Source organism: Leiobunum rupestre, chromosome 3 (genome assembly GCF_980474605.1).
Source record: "Leiobunum rupestre chromosome 3, qqLeiRupe1.1.hap1, whole genome shotgun sequence".
Lineage (NCBI taxonomy): Eukaryota > Metazoa > Arthropoda > Arachnida > Opiliones > Sclerosomatidae > Leiobunum > Leiobunum rupestre.
The window spans coordinates 39,094,590-39,113,948 of NC_143386.1; the positions used below are offsets into that span (position 1 = coordinate 39,094,590).

The 19,359-nt window shown below is 35.2% G+C and overlaps 2 protein-coding genes and 1 pseudogene across 3 annotated transcripts in view; 1 reads left to right on the top strand and 2 right to left on the bottom strand.

Annotated features, from left to right (window-relative positions):
• LOC149951728 (uncharacterized) overlaps positions 1 to 19,359 on the bottom strand; it is a 111,627-nt gene that overhangs the window by 78,057 nt on the left and 14,211 nt on the right. The window lies entirely within an intron of this gene.
• On the bottom strand, positions 3,622 to 4,958 carry LOC149951730 (uncharacterized). The gene is made up of 2 exons (XM_090169651.1): positions 4,462 to 4,958; positions 3,622 to 3,880 (listed from the first exon to the last, which is right to left on the bottom strand). Exons 1-2 carry the CDS (start codon positions 4,947 to 4,949, stop codon positions 3,622 to 3,624), a joined length of 747 nt encoding a protein of 248 aa, XP_090025777.1. The 5' UTR covers positions 4,950 to 4,958.
• On the top strand, positions 15,062 to 15,709 carry LOC149951731 (uncharacterized; annotated as a pseudogene).

Here is a 19,359-nt window from a genome sequence, read left to right on the forward strand (position 1 = left end):
GACGTCTCGGCAAGCACTGATTATTCGTCTAATGAGTTCCTCCCTAGTTTCAATGGGCGTGGCGTATACCTTTGCTTTAACGAATCCCCAGAGAAAATAATCCAGCGGTGTTAGGTCAGGTGACTTTGCTGGCCAATGCACTGGACCATTTCTCCCTATCCACCTTTCAGGAAACTCGTTGTTGAGGTGCTCAGTTACTTGCCGGGAAAAATGCGTAGGGGCGCCATCTTGCTGAAACCACAACTGACGTCTTTCAGCCAATGGAAGGTCGTCGATTGCGTCACTCAGTTCGTTCTGTAGAAAATGTAAATACCTTTGGCCGTTGAGGTTCGTCGGCAGGAAAAAGGGACCAATCAAACGGTTTCCAACAAGTCCAACCCAAACATTGACCCGTTCAAATTGAACCTGGTGATGATATTCAAAACCCCAATGTGGGTTGATGTCAGACCAAAGATGGCTGTTTTGATGATTAAAGGGCCCATCTCTAGAAAATGACGCTTCGTCGGAGAACAAAACATGGCGCAAAAATTGTCTATCTTCTTGGACAGCATTTAGTAACCAGTTGCTAAATTCATAACGTCTTTGATGGTCTCCGTCAATTAGTCCTTGGTGGAGCGTAGCTCTGTATGGGTGATAGCGATTCTTACGAAGAATTTTCCACACACGATTTGCAGAACAACCCAAATCAGCAGCGGCGTTAGCGCAACTGTGACGAGGATATGCCACAAAGTACGCAAGTACATTGTTCTCGAAGTCTAAATCCGGTTGACCCAATCCGCGAAACCTAGGTTGCAAGTTACCAAATTGATTGAAATCGTGAATTGCTCGTCTTACTGTATTTACAGATGGTGCTCCATTTGGATGTCTTTCTGCGAAGATTTCAGTCACTCTTCTAAGGTTTTGCGCTGCTTCTCCATAGTAAATGGCAACTATCTCGGTACGCTCAGCTACTGAATAACGAGGCATTGTTCGAAATATTATCAAACACTGATAATAATCTCCCAAAGTTTTCGTTTAAATACCCAATGCATGTTTAGGATTGACCTATAGCCTCGTGTTTTTTAAATCCGGTCGTTTTTTTAACCAAAGTTTCAACTGGATTAGGTAATTCGGTTTCAATTATCGTTTCAAACAATCGTAATTTGGCTTTACCAACTTGTAAATTTTTCAAGCTCGAATTTTCACTGATAAATAAATTGTTTTTCGTCGAGTGAACAATTTTTAAGGGTTTTCGATGACGGCCTACAACTTTATAATAGAAATTTTTTATCTCGCACCTAGTGGTCGAAAAATAATTTTTCAAAATTGGTGAAAAACATTACCGAAAACGCTCAAATTTCTCAAACTGATGTCCCCCGGTATAGAGAATTGACCTTCCAAATTTGAAATCGGTACTATAAATAGTTTTTGAAAAAAAACACTTTTCCGAGCAAAAAAAAAGACCCTGTATATAGTTTTCAGTATAATAGTAAACTGGAGTTAATTTATTGGGTAGCATAGTACAAGTTTTAAGCGGCCAACTTCAATAATGCGTTATAGATATTGGCCGTGATATCGGGAGCCACCATCCCACACTCCACGTGCGTTAGTGTTAGGCGTTGCTATCTAGTCAAGAAAATTAATCCTAGTCGTAGTTTATTCAGTTTATTTCCAAATTATCTGCCAGTTTCTACACGGCTACTTATAAAATGGAGTTATCAGCTAAAAAGTAAGTTATTATTATTTCTAAATATTTATGAAAACAGTTTTAATATTTAAGCTTATCATATTTAACTAAGGCTAAAGAAGAAATGTGATAAACCCAAGGCCATCAACACCAAGTTTGTGATACCTTTTGGAAATTGGACTAAGCAACTTAAGATAGTTCCAAAGATGTTTAAAGAAAACTCTATTACCAAACATCATAGAAATTCTAAAGCCCAAAAACATTTAACTTTAGCCTATAAAATGTTTCAGGCGAGTAAAGTTTGTGACGTACTATTAAGCACTGGTTCGGTTCCTGATCTACCTAGTACAAGCAATACATCTCCTACTACTAGTATATACATCAAGGGAAACGTGGAAGGGTCTTTCACTGTGCATTCAAAGTACAATGTTGAAATTAAAATAACTGCAGAAACGGGTATGGTAGATTCAGCTTGGTGCGGTTGTAAAGCAGGATTCGGAGGAGCATGTAAACACGTAGGAGCAGCACTGTGGTTTATTTTAGACTGCAAAAGGGCTGGGAAAACATTTGTTCCGAAAAATCCAGCCTGCACTCAAAAAGCTCGAACATGGAGTGCGCTGACAACTCAAGGAAGTCTCAATAAGAAAACGTTTAACGAGCTTGACTTCATTAGGCATACTCCTTCGAAGTCTAGTAAAGCACTTAAAGAAAGATCAAAAAATCAGAAAAATTACTGTAGTTTGAAAGACTTAGATGAAGATGAAGATATTGAAGACAATCGTAACATCGCCTTGCGCATTGAAAACTTAACCTCGAGATTTAAATCGCAGAACAAACGATCATTTTTGTCTCGAATTCAAGAGGAAAACAATTTCACACCTGCTGGTGAGGGTATTCTTCGCACTCAACAAGAGACTCCTACAGTTACAGTTGCTACTTTAGTACAAATTTCTCTTCCAAGAGGGTTACTTGAAATACCAAGAAATGAAAATCTCACTGCGCTCATTGCACGCTCTTTGACCAAAACATTTGATAATTTGAAACTATCATTAGAAAATGCAATAACATTGGAGGTTGAGACTCGAGAACAGTCAAACTGTCTATTGTGGAAGTCAGAGCGCGAGGACAGAATCACAGCTTCAAAGTTCGGACAGATTTGTAAGAGGATGAAGGAAGCAAATGAAACTTTACTAAAAGCAATATTTCACAGCACTGATATTTCCAAGAATAAGTATGTCCAGGCTGGTTTAAAAAATGAATCTGTCGCAACTACAAAGTACAAATCCATCCACCCCAACGTAACAACTTATTCAGTTGGCCTCTGTGTTAACCCTTCCTTACCGATGCTTGGAGCTTCTCCAGATAGGTTGGTCTTTCAAGATGGAGTTGGGTTTGGATTGTTGGAGATTAAAACGTTGGCCAAATGCCAAGAAATGGGTATACGCATTGAAAAAGCTCTTTCGACCAAAGAAGCTTCAGCAATCTTCTTGAAAGTTGACGAAAATGGAAAGGTCGTGTTAAATAGAAATCATAACTATTATTATCAAATCCAAGGCCAGCTAGGCTTAACGAATCTAGAATGGTGTGTTTTACGCGTTGATTGTGGTGATGAAAAGCCTCACTGTGAAAGAATTAATTTTGATTAAGTTTTTTTTATGACAAAATGGTTCCTAAACTTCTTACATTCTATGTTTGTCATGGAATATCGTACCTTGAAAAGCAGAAATGTGATATTTAAATGCTATATATGTGTCATATGTAAATAGAACTAAAGTCTATAACCATAGATGGCGCGGTTGAGTCAAAAGGTTAAAAATGTAACTGATTTTTAAACGTTAAGGATAAATGTATTATGGATCTGTTTTAAATATGAATATACCTGATTTTAAATCAAAATCAACAAATAAATTTCAATCAATTTTATTAAATGCTTGTTTATTTTTAATGATTGCTTATTAAATAATACTATTTTCATTCTTTTTAACATCAAGTAGTGGCTCGTTACAAAAGTTTACAAGAAATACACAAAGTTTCCACACCTTATTAAGTTGATTATGCATTGTGTTAGGGAAAATGGTTCTTAGCAGGTGGTATTTTTTAACAATCCTTATGACTCTTTCAACATGAATCCTTACGCTTGCTATATCTCTAGTAGCCATCTCTTCTTCATAAGATAACCGTGCTTTATTTTTTAAAAATGGGGGCATGTTCAGTATAAAGGCGGGTTTATAAGCGAGCGAAAAGCCGAAGCTTTTTGTAGAAACTGAAACGTTTTCGTCGGCGTCGGCTCTCGCGTTAGCGTTTACAAAGAAGCGAGAGCCAATTTCCTACTTGCTGTAGCAGACAGCTTACGCCGAATTCCGACGCTGTCGGCATCAAACTCCGTTTGATATTCTCGCGTGTTTTTCTGGGGTCTCGGCTCTCGCTTGAAATCACGTGGTCGTATTTAACCAATAATAATGGAAGCATTTTTATGACCTTCGTGGATTTCTTGAATTTTTTAATTTAATTAATTAATTTTTTTAAAAATTAGCAATTTTCGTTTTTGAAGCAATAATAAAATAAAATTAATTCAGCACAGCAATATTTCGCCTTTCTTTCGTAGCTGCCATTTATTCTAAACCAACCACGTGATCACGTCAAGTTCAGGAACGGGCTCAGTACGACAAGCGCTTTTGTAAACAGTAGCTTACTGCGCAGAGGCAGATTCCGAAAGCTTTTTCCGATAGCGTCGATCAGCTTTCAGCTTCATGCACAAGATTCTTTGGATTTTCTCGCTCCTTTATAAACCCGCCTTAACACCTTTATCTTTTAGCAATTCTTCGATGACAAAACCTCTATCGCTCATTATACTGTCTCCTCTTTCTACTAAATCTAATAAACCGCTCTGTTCTGTAAGTTCTCTATCGGACATACGCCCGGGAACTAAATCAGAAACAAATCTGATAAAGCCATTAGGTGTAATACCTATCAGTCCTTTTGCGGTGTTGTGTGTCTTGTAGGAAGACCACGTGTCGCTTTGAGTTCTGAAATCATTTGGCTTTTCAATAAACAATTCTGAAGCGTCAACTATCACGCGCGTCGTTGGGTATTTTTCCTTGAACTCTTCGGGCATATACTCGTCTACTAGAGCTCGAGAAGGCCACATCTGCAACCTCGAAAGTCTTTGAAACAATAAATCAAACCATGTAATACAAATATTGGACACAGTTGACACAGAAACGTGAAACCGATACGCTAAATCTTCTTCAAGAAGACCTACTTTTAGACGGCACAATACCATAAATAATTGGTCTCTAAATGACAAAGCCATTGGTCGACCAACATTATCACATTCAGACCGGTTTATTTTACGTTTGTACCCTGAAGCCCCATTATAAAGCTGCAGGTCTTTCAAATCTGGCTCAATAAACTTATACAAATCATTAAAACCTTCAAGGCTTTGGCATCCCGTGTAAAAATTAATCATTGAGGGAGAATGAGAAACCTTATCCAAACCTCTGCGAAATTTTATTTCCTTCTCCAAGTAGCGCGCTTTGTTATGATATTCAAGATATTTCACTCGGAGAGAAGCAAGACTATCCGTTAAATTTTTTTATCTCAACTTCCATTCTTTCTTTTTCTTGTAAAAAATCTTCAACTGACTGACGTTGTCTTTTAAGATGTTCAATTTGGGAAATCAAAGACTGATTAAGAACTTTAACCTCTTCATAGTGTTCCAATGCAGAGCGTAGCTCGTATATCTCATTGTTAAATCTTTACGATTTCATTAAGGGGAAGATTACAATGTGTTAAGCTATAGTAATGGTCTGGAAATATAAACATTCTATTAATATAACATTAAACGTTTTCTATATTTTTCAAGCGGAAAGGAACCTACCTTCATATTTAATCTTTTTGAACAAGGTTTGAGATTGCGAGTTAACTTCTGAAATGGGTTGAAACAGTATGGCCTCTGCTTCTTTCACTTCACTTATCTCCACTTCATGAGAAACCTCCGCGCAATGGTAATTAAAATTAATTCCAAAATATTTTGGTACTTTGTCACTACATTCTTTACGGCCACTTCTATTAAAATGATATCCGCAAACCACATGATATTTCTGGCCAACGGCAGGGCCCCCACTCAAATCTTCAATTTTTTTATAGGAAAAATAGGATTATATTTCTAAAAATATAGGACCTTATAGGTCTATTTTTCAAAATTATAGGACTTTATAGGACTATATATGCTATTTTATTTACTAACTTTATGCATTTAAAAACAAATCTATACTTAGTGAAATAAATCTTTGATTTTCATTTAAAAAATAGAAACTATTTAACCATTTTGTCACAAAAATATAATAGTAGCTTACCATGTTAACAATAACAAAAGTATAGACTAGAATGACTTGGTATAGGAATTTATCCTATGGCTAAATCTAGCAATTTAACAGAGTGGCTTAATTTGGAATGGGCAAAATATCAAAATTATAGGATTTTATAGGACTTTTTGGGGATTTTGCTTAAAATATAGGATGTTATAGGACATTTTTGAAAGTATAAGATTTTATAGGAATTATAGGACCTCTGGGGGCCCTGCAACGGGCTAACGTGTCACAGGCGTACACCAAGGTCTTTTCTCAGAGCTTTTATTAAATTCGTGGACGTTTAAAGTGATAGCCTCAATCCATTGATTTCGTAGATCTTCATTTCTTGGAAATGTATTAAAAGATGTATCAGGGTTCTTGAATGTTGAACTTGTACAGCCCGGAACACAGCAGCGGCGACCCACCATTATTATATTTCCATTCCTAAACAAATTAAACTTTTATAGATAAGGTTTAAAAATAATTAACCCATGTTTTATCTTGGGATTTCTAAGCCTTGGTTAAATCAAGGATAAAAATTGATTTTTACCCACCTTTTCGGCCAACAATCACAAAGAATTCACTACTTTATTTCCAATTTATCACTACATAAAATTTAAACCACTTAATCTATTATTTTAGTTGTTTAACACAATAAAAATCAGCAAACACCTTTCAGGACGCGTACAGCTAATAATAGTAAAAACAATTGCAGACGTCAATTAGATAATTCTTAAGAATCTCGTAAAATTGCAAGGCGCTTTCGAAATGACGTAGCTATTGCAGTTCACCACTATCAGCGGAAACACATCACATTATACTGGAAAGCGTTGAATATAGCGAAAGCCAGCTAAACGCGGATCGAGAAGAAGTGATGGATTTTGTAATATCCGTTGACGCGTGGAAAAAAGTATCTGATCCGCGTGCATATAGAGAGGAAATAGATAATATTCTCGAAATTCATATTCCTATTTGTCATTGGTGCGTATCGTACAAATACTACCCCAAGAATTCGGTTCAGGGTTTAGTTTTCTCCCGCGAGATGTACTGTCGACTTGTAACGTGTAAAGCGAAATTCGCAATTTTAATTTTTCAAGATTAACGAGGCAAAATGTGTAATGATGGGAAGCCCTCTCATGACGCTGGCACTATAGCGGCTCCCCAATTACGAGGTATCAGAAGGCGAAATATTAAGAATTTATTTTTTAACAATTTAGCATTAAAACCTTAACAATTTTTACAGAATTTAAATAAACAGTGTTCGGCTGAAGATTATGCAATGGGTAATTTAAGAAAAAGCGTAGGGGATATCAAAATAAGCCGCGAAAACATTTAAAGGTAATTTTAGATAATGGCCCAAAAAAGGGTAGGGAAAGGAAAACTGGATTTAAAAGAAAAAATTATGAGAATCTATTTACTCCTTCCAAGAAGTTAGCAACAAATATTTCAGCTAAAACATTAGTTATAGATGAAGTAGTTTCCGTATCCGAAGATAAAATATTCGAATTACCAAATGTAAATTCCAAATCTGAATTTGCATCTTCCAAATTGCCAGAGGATGGTCAACGAAATGCACGTGAAGTCGATTATTTCAAATGTTTGTAGGGGATTTTCTACGAAACCCAAGTCGCTGTTCCTAGCCTTAAGGAAAGCCGGTGACCAAACCTACATTCACTTCACCTACGTGTTCCTCCCTCTCGCGTAACTTTATTGGTGGGGTTAGCGAGGTTGAATAGGGTGTCTAGGGGTAATGCTTGAAATTAAATGATTGAGAGTTGCCATAAATATAATTAACAAAAGAAAGTTTAATGATTACGAATAAAAATTATTAGGTTAATCGATATAAGACATTGAAATTTGACGCTTATGTTACAAATCATATGATTACAAATAAAGTTCAGTAAATTTGGATACTTATTTTAAGGGTCCGGTTCAAGGTCCATACCGTCGGCGTTTAAACCCGCACTCGTCCGCGGACCATACGGTCGCGTCTCAATCCGCACACCGCACACACTTGGCGACTTATCTCTTTCCGTAGATTCGCCTGTTTAGCACTCGGAGGTCATTTAGGCGCGAGTTAACTTTTTTCACGGCGGCGACTCCCGGAATACGTCTGACCGACCGCCATTTGTGGCCGAGGAGTTTTTCGCTCCGGTCCCTCTCGTGCTCTCGGTGTCTCCGTGAGACCCGGTCAAGTCTTGCCAAAAGCGCGCCAACACCCCGGTTTTGTTATGGCCTCGGCACGTGGTTTTCGGTGGTGCGAACTTTCACCCCAATCAATAGGCTCGAGACCAGTCAACCTGGCCGGACCCAACCAATCATCACGATGGCGACATGATTTTCGTTTCCATTTTTCAGTTCCCACAAGCGGGAGCCCTCAAACGGTCAGCCGTAGCGTCTCCAATAAATCACTGCTTTAAAGTAATGTCAAACCTGGCGCCATCAAGTCGCCAGGCATTCAAAAAATAAACTATCGAAATTTCTTAAAATATACAACAACGGAGAATTTCTCCGAACCAGATAATTGGCAACCCTCAATTCGGACTGGCAATAAACTCATAGGGAAGATAAAGGGTTAAAGGGGCATAATACATAAGGTTATGTATTTGTACCCCGCCGTTCCGCTGGGCACAACGGCGGCACACAAGACAAAGAGTCATGCCGGACAAAAATGCACTTTGCGAAACAAACGTTCGGCCAGTGAGACAGCCACAAAGACAGGCTCACATATGGCAAACAAACGCCCTCATCATGGCCCAACAAAAGGCGACACCATGGGTTGCCCTAATTCCCACCCTCGCACAGCTGAGGACTAGAGTGACTTCCTCTTCCACCACAACTCCGCCCCAGTAGGATATTGAATGCCGAGTATGGAACACCCCCGAGGTTCCAGTGACCCAGCGCCCCGAGCACGTGACACCCCAAGGACTCCAGTGACCCAGTAAACCGGGTGTGGACCGCCCCCAAGAGCCCCGCGACTCCGAACGCCAGGTGTGGAGCCCCCCAAGATCTCCAGTGACCCCATCAAACCACTGGATAGGAACAGTGTACCTGAGCAAATCAGCCGCAGGTTATTAGCCATACGTTGCCCGGCTCTCGCCACGAGGAGGCTTTGCAGTCAGGATTTAAGAGAGCCTGGCATAATACAAAGAAGTTGGGGACTCGCTAATCCCAACAGTGAGAGAACGGAGAGAGAATAATAAAGGGTAAGGGAAAACCCAGGATACATTTGGCCACAAGGTCACCTACAGTGGCGGCGCCAGGGGTAGGCTACAGCCTACTTTTATTTCGCTTGTAGGGGCCCAAATCTAGATGGGAGGTACCGCCAAGGAGGATAATAATCCTCCTTGGTTCCGCGTAACTATAGCAGGAGCTAGGTGACGTCATTCTCTCTGGTGACATTAAATTCTTGGCAGAACCACTCTTTGAGCTCTGATTGGCTGAGATCTGGCTATCGTCTGCCACGGAGTTTGGTCCATTTGCCAGTTACACGGCAGCATTCTAGTTACCTATGAGATTTCTTTGCGTTAGACAGATGATAAATTGCGCGGTTTTCCGAGTCCCAATTTCCAAAATAAAGATAAAATAAAGCGTGGCAACTGGCAAGTGTTTTTGCAACAATTGTAAGTTGGCTACTGTTTACGGTTTCGGGTTCGAAAATTGCAATTTTATTTAGATATGAGTGACAAAAGGTACAAATCGGGGGCCAGGAAAGGTCGGAAACTTTGAGGAAGAAAACCAAAGGAATTGTCTTAGACGTTATCTGTTTAAAGAAGATCATAGAGTTACAGAAGTGTCTACAGCTGGCTGTAAATTCAACGAACCGAAGCCATGAATGTTCATCAAAAAGTCAAAATGAAATTAATGAATATACTCTTCCAACTGTGACAAATATCACGAGTAATGATTTCCGAAGAGAATCTTTAACTTTTGAAAGCGATTTAATTGATTTAAGTGAAACAACTGCGAAAGTAATTGTTAAGCAAGCGGTTCTGTCTAACGACTGATTTTGAGGCTGAAGAATTGGATTACTTTGAAGAGTCACTGGAAGACTATTCCAAAGGTAAGTTTTTTAATATTTTCTACAAAGGTTGTAACATTTTGCTACGTATACTATTCCCTTTCGAAAATTTAAAATGAGCTTAGGGAATTAGTCTGACCAAAAATTATCAGTGCCTTACGAGTTAATTGTCTCGTCCTCTCATAAGTCATAAAAATGTCTCAGTTTAAGTTATGGTTGCGATTACGAAATATATAATTATATCCACTATTACCATAGAAATCTGATATCTATTCTTAGTACACTTTTAGAATATACAGAATAAAAAGAACATATACACTCTTTTACGAAGTCGGCCATTTCATTACAGGTCTAATTTAAAATAGTACAGGCAAGGGCGCCTGCACGTGCTCATCTTATATTTAATTAAATATTTATAAATTATATTAATCTTATATTTAATTAAATATTTATAAATTATATTAATCTTATATTTCATTAAATATTTATAAATTATATTTATCTTATATTTAATTAAATATTTATAAATTATATTAATCTTATATTTAATTAAATATTTATAAATTATATTAATCTTATATTTAATTAAATATTTATAAATTATATTAATCTTATATTTAATTAAATATTTATTAATTATGTTAATCTTATATTTAATTAAATATTTATAAATTATATTAATCTTATATTTAATTAAATATTTATTAATTATGTTAATCTTATATTTAATTAAATATTTATAAATTATATTAATCTTATATTTAATTAAATATTTATAAATTATATTAATCTTATATTTAATTAAATATTTATAAATTATATTAATCTTATATTTAATTAAATATAAGATTAATATAATTTATAAATATTTATATATTTCGTTGCCGCTGTGTTATTGTTTCCTTTTATGTTGTGTTAGAAATCTGTAATAAATTATTCAATGACGTTGTTAAACTCGTTATATTTATCTTATATTTAATTAAATATTTATAAATTATATTAATCTTATATTTAATTAAATATTTATAAATTATATTAATCTTATATTTAATTAAATATTTATAAATTATATTAATCTTATATTTAATTAAATATTTATTAATTATGTTAATCTTATATTTAATTAAATATTTATAAATTATATTAATCTTATATTTAATTAAATATTTATTAATTATGTTAATCTTATATTTAATTAAATATTTATAAATTATATTAATCTTATATTTAATTAAATATTTATAAATTATATTAATCTTATATTTAATTAAATATTTATAAATTATATTAATCTTATATTTAATTAAATATTTATAAATTATATTAATCTTATATTTAATTAAATATAAGATTAATATAATTTATAAATATTTATATATTTCGTTGCCGCTGTGTTATTGTTTCCTTTTATGTTGTGTTAGAAATCTGTAATAAATTATTCAATGACGTTGTTAAACTCGTTAATTGTCAGTAGGTTTATTTTTTCGGATACGCTACCAGCTATTCTACGGTATGTTCATCAAGGGCGAGTGTTGAAATAAAATGAGCGTTAAAGATGCGGAAAGTATTTCGTAAGCGAGAAAAATACAAATATTATCTGTAGATATTTATTTCATTAAAATTTGCTTCGTATTATATTTAACTGATTAACTTGTTCTGTAAATAGGGTTAAATTCAATTGTGCATTGTTTTAGTAAGTCTAACTCGCTATTGTAACTTCTTAATTTATAATATTCTGAATAAATTAAACTCGGTTGTTTCGTCTCAATTATTTAAATTAAAATTAAAATTTTATACCGGGCAGGGATTGAACCGAGATTACGTTTTTAGTAAATAACTCTGAATTGCGGAGATATCTTTAAGGGTAGTCTTGATAAATTAATACCACTAGGGACCATTCTTCCGAGAAGAGGTATATTTTGGCTTGCCAACTTGTTTTGATATACGGAAATCAGATTTTCGAACGGTGATGTTGATCACCTTTCCCCCAAAGGCGATATTTGACAATATAAAGTTTTTTAAAACCTCTGGATGGCTTGTTTTAGCGGTCCCGCGCCTGCGCAGATCGAGCAAATTTGACCTTTAGATTTAAGAAGCTTTGCGGTGAAACTATTTTCGAAACGTAGGGGCTTGCGTTGGGCTTATACTTAGTGAAAAGCTAGTATTTATTCAACTAAGAAATTAAACAAGTAAGTTCATATCTCAAATTATAATATAATATTTTTAAAGATCTAAACATCTTTAATGGTATCTTTAATGTGTTAACTAGGTTAAGTCTCAAGTCTTTCAAAAAAAAAGCTGTCAACAAAAAAATAACTCAACCAAAAGCGAACTGGACTAAACTTCTCAAAGTGTTACCTCGACGTTTTGATGAGAGTACTATTTTAAAACTACATAATAATTCCAAAGCCAAAAACACCTTCCTCAAGGCTATAGAATGTTTAATGCCAATAAAGTAGCTGAAGTTTTGTCAAGCTCTGTTGGTGAGCCCAAAGAAATCTTAGAAACCAACACTGGGAGTAATGTATCACCATCATACACGTTTGTCAAGAGCAAAGTGGAAGCCTCATTCAGTCTAAATTTACATTATGAGGTAGCGATTAAATTAAATGGTGATACGGGTGTAGTTGATTGTTCATGGTGCGGTTGCAAAGCCGGCGAAGGGAGTGTTTGTAAACACGTAGGAGCAGCGTTATGGTATCTATTAGATTGCAAAAGAGACGAAAGAGTTTAAGTTCCAGTGTAAAATTTTAATACAGCTGGAGAATGTGAAACAGTCTTTAATGAGAAACGCTTGGTTTCCTTTAGTTGTTTTCCTAAATTAGTTATTATAATTTCATTTCCCGTATTTTCTTCAGTGATAGTTGAAATTTTTTTGCAACAAAAATAGTTCTTCTTTCAAAGTTGTATATTGCATTTTGTCTTTTTCTAGCTCAATTGTATTGTTCTTTAGCTCCATTATTTCTTCATTGAGCTTTGTATTTTCAATATTCAAAACTGCGAGTGAGTGTTTTAGTTCAGATACCTCTTGGGCCTGCTTGACTACTTGGCATTTAAGTGTGAAGTTTTGATCCTGAAGTATTATGATTTTCATAGCTAGAGATGGTGGGTCATCAACGAGAGAGTAGTTGTGGTCTGTTAAAAAATATATATACATATTATATATGATTTAAAAAAAGAAGTGGGTGAAATAAAAATACCATATGCATTTTGTAGTGGAAGGGTAAATGCCGCATCATATCTGGGTAGCAGTTGCTGACCAAAATCTATCAGTGGAACGAGACTAGTTTCAGTTTCTTCGGATATTTGAATCTCATGAGATGGGATTCTTATAACTCCGTCATACAGCTTATTAAAATACTGTGGTATCTTGTTATCGTAGCCTTTTCTACCAGATGTATTAAAATGATAGCCACATAGAAGTTGATACTTCAGACCAAATGGTTTCCTAATAGTTCTTTTTGAAATTTAAGCGCCTCTAGCGGTATTTTCGTGAACTAAGATAATCATTGAGGGAAAGTTTACATTTAGGGGCTCGGCCACCATTGAACAGTCGTCCTTTGATGCGGGATACGCACATTACGTTGTTTAAACCGAGTAGTACAGTTTTAAAAACGGTTTAGTATTTAAATATTACTTAATAATGCCAACGCACTGCTGTGTTCCTGAGGGTAATCAAAGAGGATAAATTCGAGAAGTTGATGGAGTTATTTCTAAAGTAAGCGAGTTGTTAATTTTACTATAAATATTAAAACTTTTATCCATTGTTTATTATAAATTGTTAAATTTTAAAAAAGCTGCTACTTCATGACTTTGAAAAAAACTTTATTCTATTCGGAGCTTTCGTACCGTGGTCCTTCTTCAGCGAGTGACTGTTACAAGTGATTCCTTAACACGAATACAAAACCAAAAATATTTAACCCTACTCTTGGACTTTCATCGCGTGTTGCAATACCGTCCCAGACTATCGGTCGCCTTTCTTGGTTCTCCGCGTTAATAACATTTTATACTAAAAATACTAGGTAGCCCAGAAAAAAACGTATTTACAAGAATCGTTCAAAAATTTTACAATGCTTAAACTTACACAATTACATATATGTATAAAACAACAACACTACTAATTAATTCTATTTATAACAGATACCTTATGGGCTACAAATTCTTTAGGTAAAACTGTATAAATTCTGTCTTAACTATTCTTCTATATAATTACCCTATATTTTAATTTTATATCTATCCAAATTAAATAAACCCCAACCTTTTACACTTGTAACAGTCACTCGCTGAAGAAGGACCACGGTCCGAAAGCTCCGAATAGAATAAAGATTTTTTCAAAGTCATGAAGTAGCAGCTTTTTTAAAATTTAACAATTGTTAATTTTAGTTTGAAAGTAAGGATAATATCTAAGCCTAGGCTTCACTTGGTTACAGATATCTTTCCACAAGTTTCCCACTGATAAGAAACTTCAAAAAGCTTGGCTACAAAATATTAGGAGAGATGTTGGTAAACATTTTAATTTACATAAAACTACAAAAGTATGTTCTATACATTTCACGGAGAAGGATTATTGGCCCAATATGGCCAATGGCCAGAAACATCTCAAGAGCAACGCTGTGCCTTCGGTATTTAAATGGAATATAAACATAAAATAAAGAAGTGAAGGAGAGAAGACTACTTAAGAAAACTATGCCATGTTTAGACAAATCAGCTAAGCGAAGTGATGGAAAATCTTTGAATGAATCTGTTATTGTAGAAAATGAAACCCTTTTAGTTTTTGATAATGATACCAATAGCAATGACAACCAACTCACAGTAGACTGTTTAGATACTAACGTTACTAATCAAATCAATGAAATCGACCAGGAAAAAACCAACAAAACCACTTACGAGGAATATGAACAACAAATGAAGCTCAAAGATGCGATGAAACTACGTCTTGGTCTTTTTGAACGAGATTTGGCAGACCGATTTGGAGTGTCTGTGTCGCCTGTCAGTAAGACATTTATAAGTTGGATAAATTTCATGTATTTGCAATTATCTCAAATGTGTCTTTCGCCATCCCGAGAGTATATTGATCAGCATATGCCAGCTGCTTTCAAAGAAAACTATCCTTCCACTAGGGTCATAGCTGATGCCACAGAAATTAAGTGTGAAACCTCTTAGTCTTTGGTTATTCAATCTGGAACGTATTCCAATTACAAGTCAACCAACACCTATAAAGGATTGTTAGGAATTTCTCCAGATGGATTAGTCACATTTGTTTCAAGTCTTCATACGGGATGTATATCCGATAAGGAAATCACCCAACGTAGTGGGTTTACATCATTGGATTTTGATGAAAATGACTCTGTCATGGCTGACAAAGGTTTTAAGATACAAGATCTAGATTCAATTCAGAAAAATGTTAAATTAAATATACCCCCCTTTTTGGGACAATGTGGACAATTTACTGAGGCTGAAATTCAAGAAACACAAAAAATAGCTGCAATCAGAATACACGTTGAACGCAGAATTCAAAGAATTAGAACGTTCCACATTTTTGATCGACCTATTCCGATAACATTGGCCCCAGTTGCGAATCAAATAAGGACTGTTTGCGCTATTTTAACTAACTTTCAGACACCTATTTTGAAACAGAATGAAACTTTGATTGCTGAAAATGATAATTAATTGTTAGATGAAATAGAATTACCATTAACCAACTTTTAAAATGTAAATATTTAATTATAATCAGGGATTAGTTTATATTTTTCTGATAACCATGTTAAATCATAAAATCGAATCATGGCTGAATGTTTGTTTTTGGCTTCGAACCCTGGGCGTAGCCAGAAAATTTTACTAGGGGGGCACGATTTTTTCTTGAATTGTATAGTATATAATAGTAATTTTGAGGGGGCAAAATCAAATGAAGGGGGCTTGAATTTATCTTGAGCCCTCGCTTATGGCTCCGGCAGGAGTGAATCACAAAGGAGTCTGGTTCGCTACCTTTCGCTGTACTGCGCTCAATGGGATTCTGTGACGCGCCTAAAATTTGAATTTTTCCGTTTATAGCGCCGCCAAATGTCCGAATTTGTACTAAAAATTTCATCATTAGACTCTTCCCTTTATTTCGTTCGAGCATCGTCTGCTTATAGTTGACAAGGCTTATATCTCCCATCAAAGACAGGCAAAGACTATATAGTAGCTTTCATAACATAAAATCATAAGTGAAATCTGAAATCAGGTGTACAAAATTTTGCAACAGTGATGCACTCCTGGCTCCGGGGGCGTACCAAATTCTCAAATTTTAAATAAAATTAGATCATTCATTAATTTGTTTCAATTTTTAATAATAATGCCTTCCAAGGTTTACAAACCAAAAATTTAATAAGTTTATAATTACAAATAATACTTCCGGCTTTTAATTAGATTTTGCTATTTACTAAACTTAAATTTTAAAAACGAGATCATTTCAATACTGTACAGCTACAAACATTATTGCGGTGTTCCTGCCAAACGAGGTAACATTTCTTTAAAATAAAATGTATCTAATTTTAACGCCATACCACTCCAAAACACATTACTAAATCTGATTCGAGTAATAATTATTCCATTTGGAAAGTAAACGGCGAAGTCACACCATTCCATACCCGATATGGCTAGTGGCCCCATGACCTGATAATAATATTCATGACTAGATTTTAGGTTTTGAAGATCATCTTTAAGTACTACATAAAAGTTCGGGGTTGAACATGCTAATTCTGGGTCTTTGTTACGCCAGCTGTAAGGACATTTAATTTCTAAAAGGCCATATGAATTGGTTTCTGTTGGATCATAAACTAGGCGATCTGGAGAGGAGCCAAGCCATGGTGTTTTAGATGGAATTATGAGCCCCACATGATCAACTTTTACAGGGTGACCTATAGATTTCATAACATCCTCATATTTAGCTGCTGCAATAGGCTCGAATTTCCTTTCATATTTTACAGCAGGTATATTATCTAAATTCTTTGGCGTCATAATATTGTCAATACCTTCAGTCGTCCATTCAGATTACCGTTTGCATACTATTCCAAACGTAGAACTGCTGCGTTTTTATTTTTCTTGCGGTTTTCCACATATCACTATTGCTTTGAGATCGAGTGTTTTTTTCTATAATTTTGGCTTCATCTGGAGTAATACAGATCTTCTGAAAATAAATAAAATATTTAAACAATTAAATTCAGTGTTCCATAGTGGTAAATAATGGTAAAAGGCTATATATTATATTATGATAAAAGTGGAAAATGTAGCGGGTATTAAATTTCATATTTATAATGAAGTATTTTAAAATTTCTCTAAATTAAGTTTTATATATTATCACGACCCGTTAACTTTCGGGAGTGATCATCTTGCTATTTTAAACATTTTTTGAATTTCTACCCTCAGTATGGCCATCTAGGGGCCGGCTAGTAATATCATTTTGTATAAATGAATCGCGTCTATTCTGGCAGCCCCGTAATTCGTTTTTTCGAACCCTGAAAAGATAATAGTTGTTTTTTTATTTCCGTGTATAAAGCCAAGTCAGCTTTATTTTGGAGAAAGTATGAAACAGGATTAGAAATATTATTGGAAAGATTAATTATTTATTTTTGAGATTATGATGTTTGTCAGATTACAGTTTAATTAATACCTTGTTATAATTTTCATTAACGTTTAGTGTTATTTATCAGTATGTTGCTATTTATTGATTCATTGAGTTATAGTTTAATGTTTAAATTATGGTGTGTGATTCGGGTTAACCAAGGTAATCTTAGTACCGTGTGTCGGACGTTGTGTGTGTTGGCGAATGCCGAGTGACCATCATAATGGTGTTGTGTTTTGTGACGAAGACTTTGTATATAGAAGATTGATAAGTACTTTTAATTTATTATTTTGGACGTTAACTGATTCATCCGTATAAAATAAACCAAGTCCTCCAGCCCTAATTAAACTCTCTTGTAAATATCCGGAAACTCAACTATCCAGAACTGTTTAATTTTAATCTGTTACCGACCCATCGGGCCTTATAGCGACAGCCATATCCTTAAGTGCCTTTGCAATATGCCATACGATGTTACCAAGTACAATAATAAAGAGTTACTATTTTTGCATAACTACTATTGGTTTTATTTACCTACTCCGTGACAATAACGACTCTACGGATCCCGAACAAATAAATTCGATACATACGGCACGGGGAAATAAGTATTTAAATTTCCCTCGAGTTTAGTGCGTGGGTCAGATTTTCAAGGTTACAATTGGAACTTTTTGAATCTTCCCTCCCTTCCAATCTCACGACTCCCCTCAACCCCCCCCCCCTGAAAGTTATAGTGTCGTAATAATATATTCTTAATTACCATTCAACAAATTTGGAACACCGAAATTGATACTTCTATTTACCAAAGAAATTGATATTCTTCTTCACCGATTGGCAAGAAACTAGCAGAAATATTCCAGGACACATTATTTTGAGATGGAAAGCATATTGTAGGTGTATGATCAACTCCGTAGGAACGAGCTTCGAATAAAGGCAAAGAGTGGAGCACAAAATAGGAACTATTGGTATATTGCAATTGGTAGCTTAGTGGGGAATCCTTTGGGCAAGCCCCCAATTTAGTATTCACCGATGGTTGAGATAAAGTATTTTTAGACATAATCAAGTCTGCAAAAGCAAATTCACCACTATTTTTTAAATTGGAAGCAAGTTTACAGTTTGCGTTGCCTAATTCGTTCGGATTTCTTGGCGATGATCGAGCCTCAAAAAGTTTGCAACCAACTCTCTTTGAACTTCCCCCTTCTTGAGGCCTTCTTCAATCTAGCTCCATCACATTGAAAGCTCCAATTGCTGACCCTCTTCGACGGTTCCATTGCTGTGGTAAATCCGTGCAAGACATCTCTGGTGGAGGTTCATCGAAATGCTTTGCTTTAAGAGTTTGAACTAGCCGCAACAATGTCATCAAATGATTGCAAAATCCTCCCTTTCCAGCCAGGCATCCACAGTTGCTATCCAAAATTTGATTTGTAGATATCCTCAGAGCTGCGATAACACAGTACGGAGAGTAATTTTTCTTTTTGCTTTTGCAGCACTTTGCTTTTCCCTTTATAAATAAACATTGGGTAAATAATTTTGTTTTAAACACCAAACAAAAATACAAATACCTTTGATCACAGGATACCAGAGAAGAAGTGATCACGTAAGACTCTACCAAAAACTTATAACTTCTACGAATTTGTCTCTTCTTATTTGTTTTTGATATATAAAAGATATCAATACTTTCATCCGTCAAAGCAGGTACTCCAGAAAGCGAGTTTTTATAACC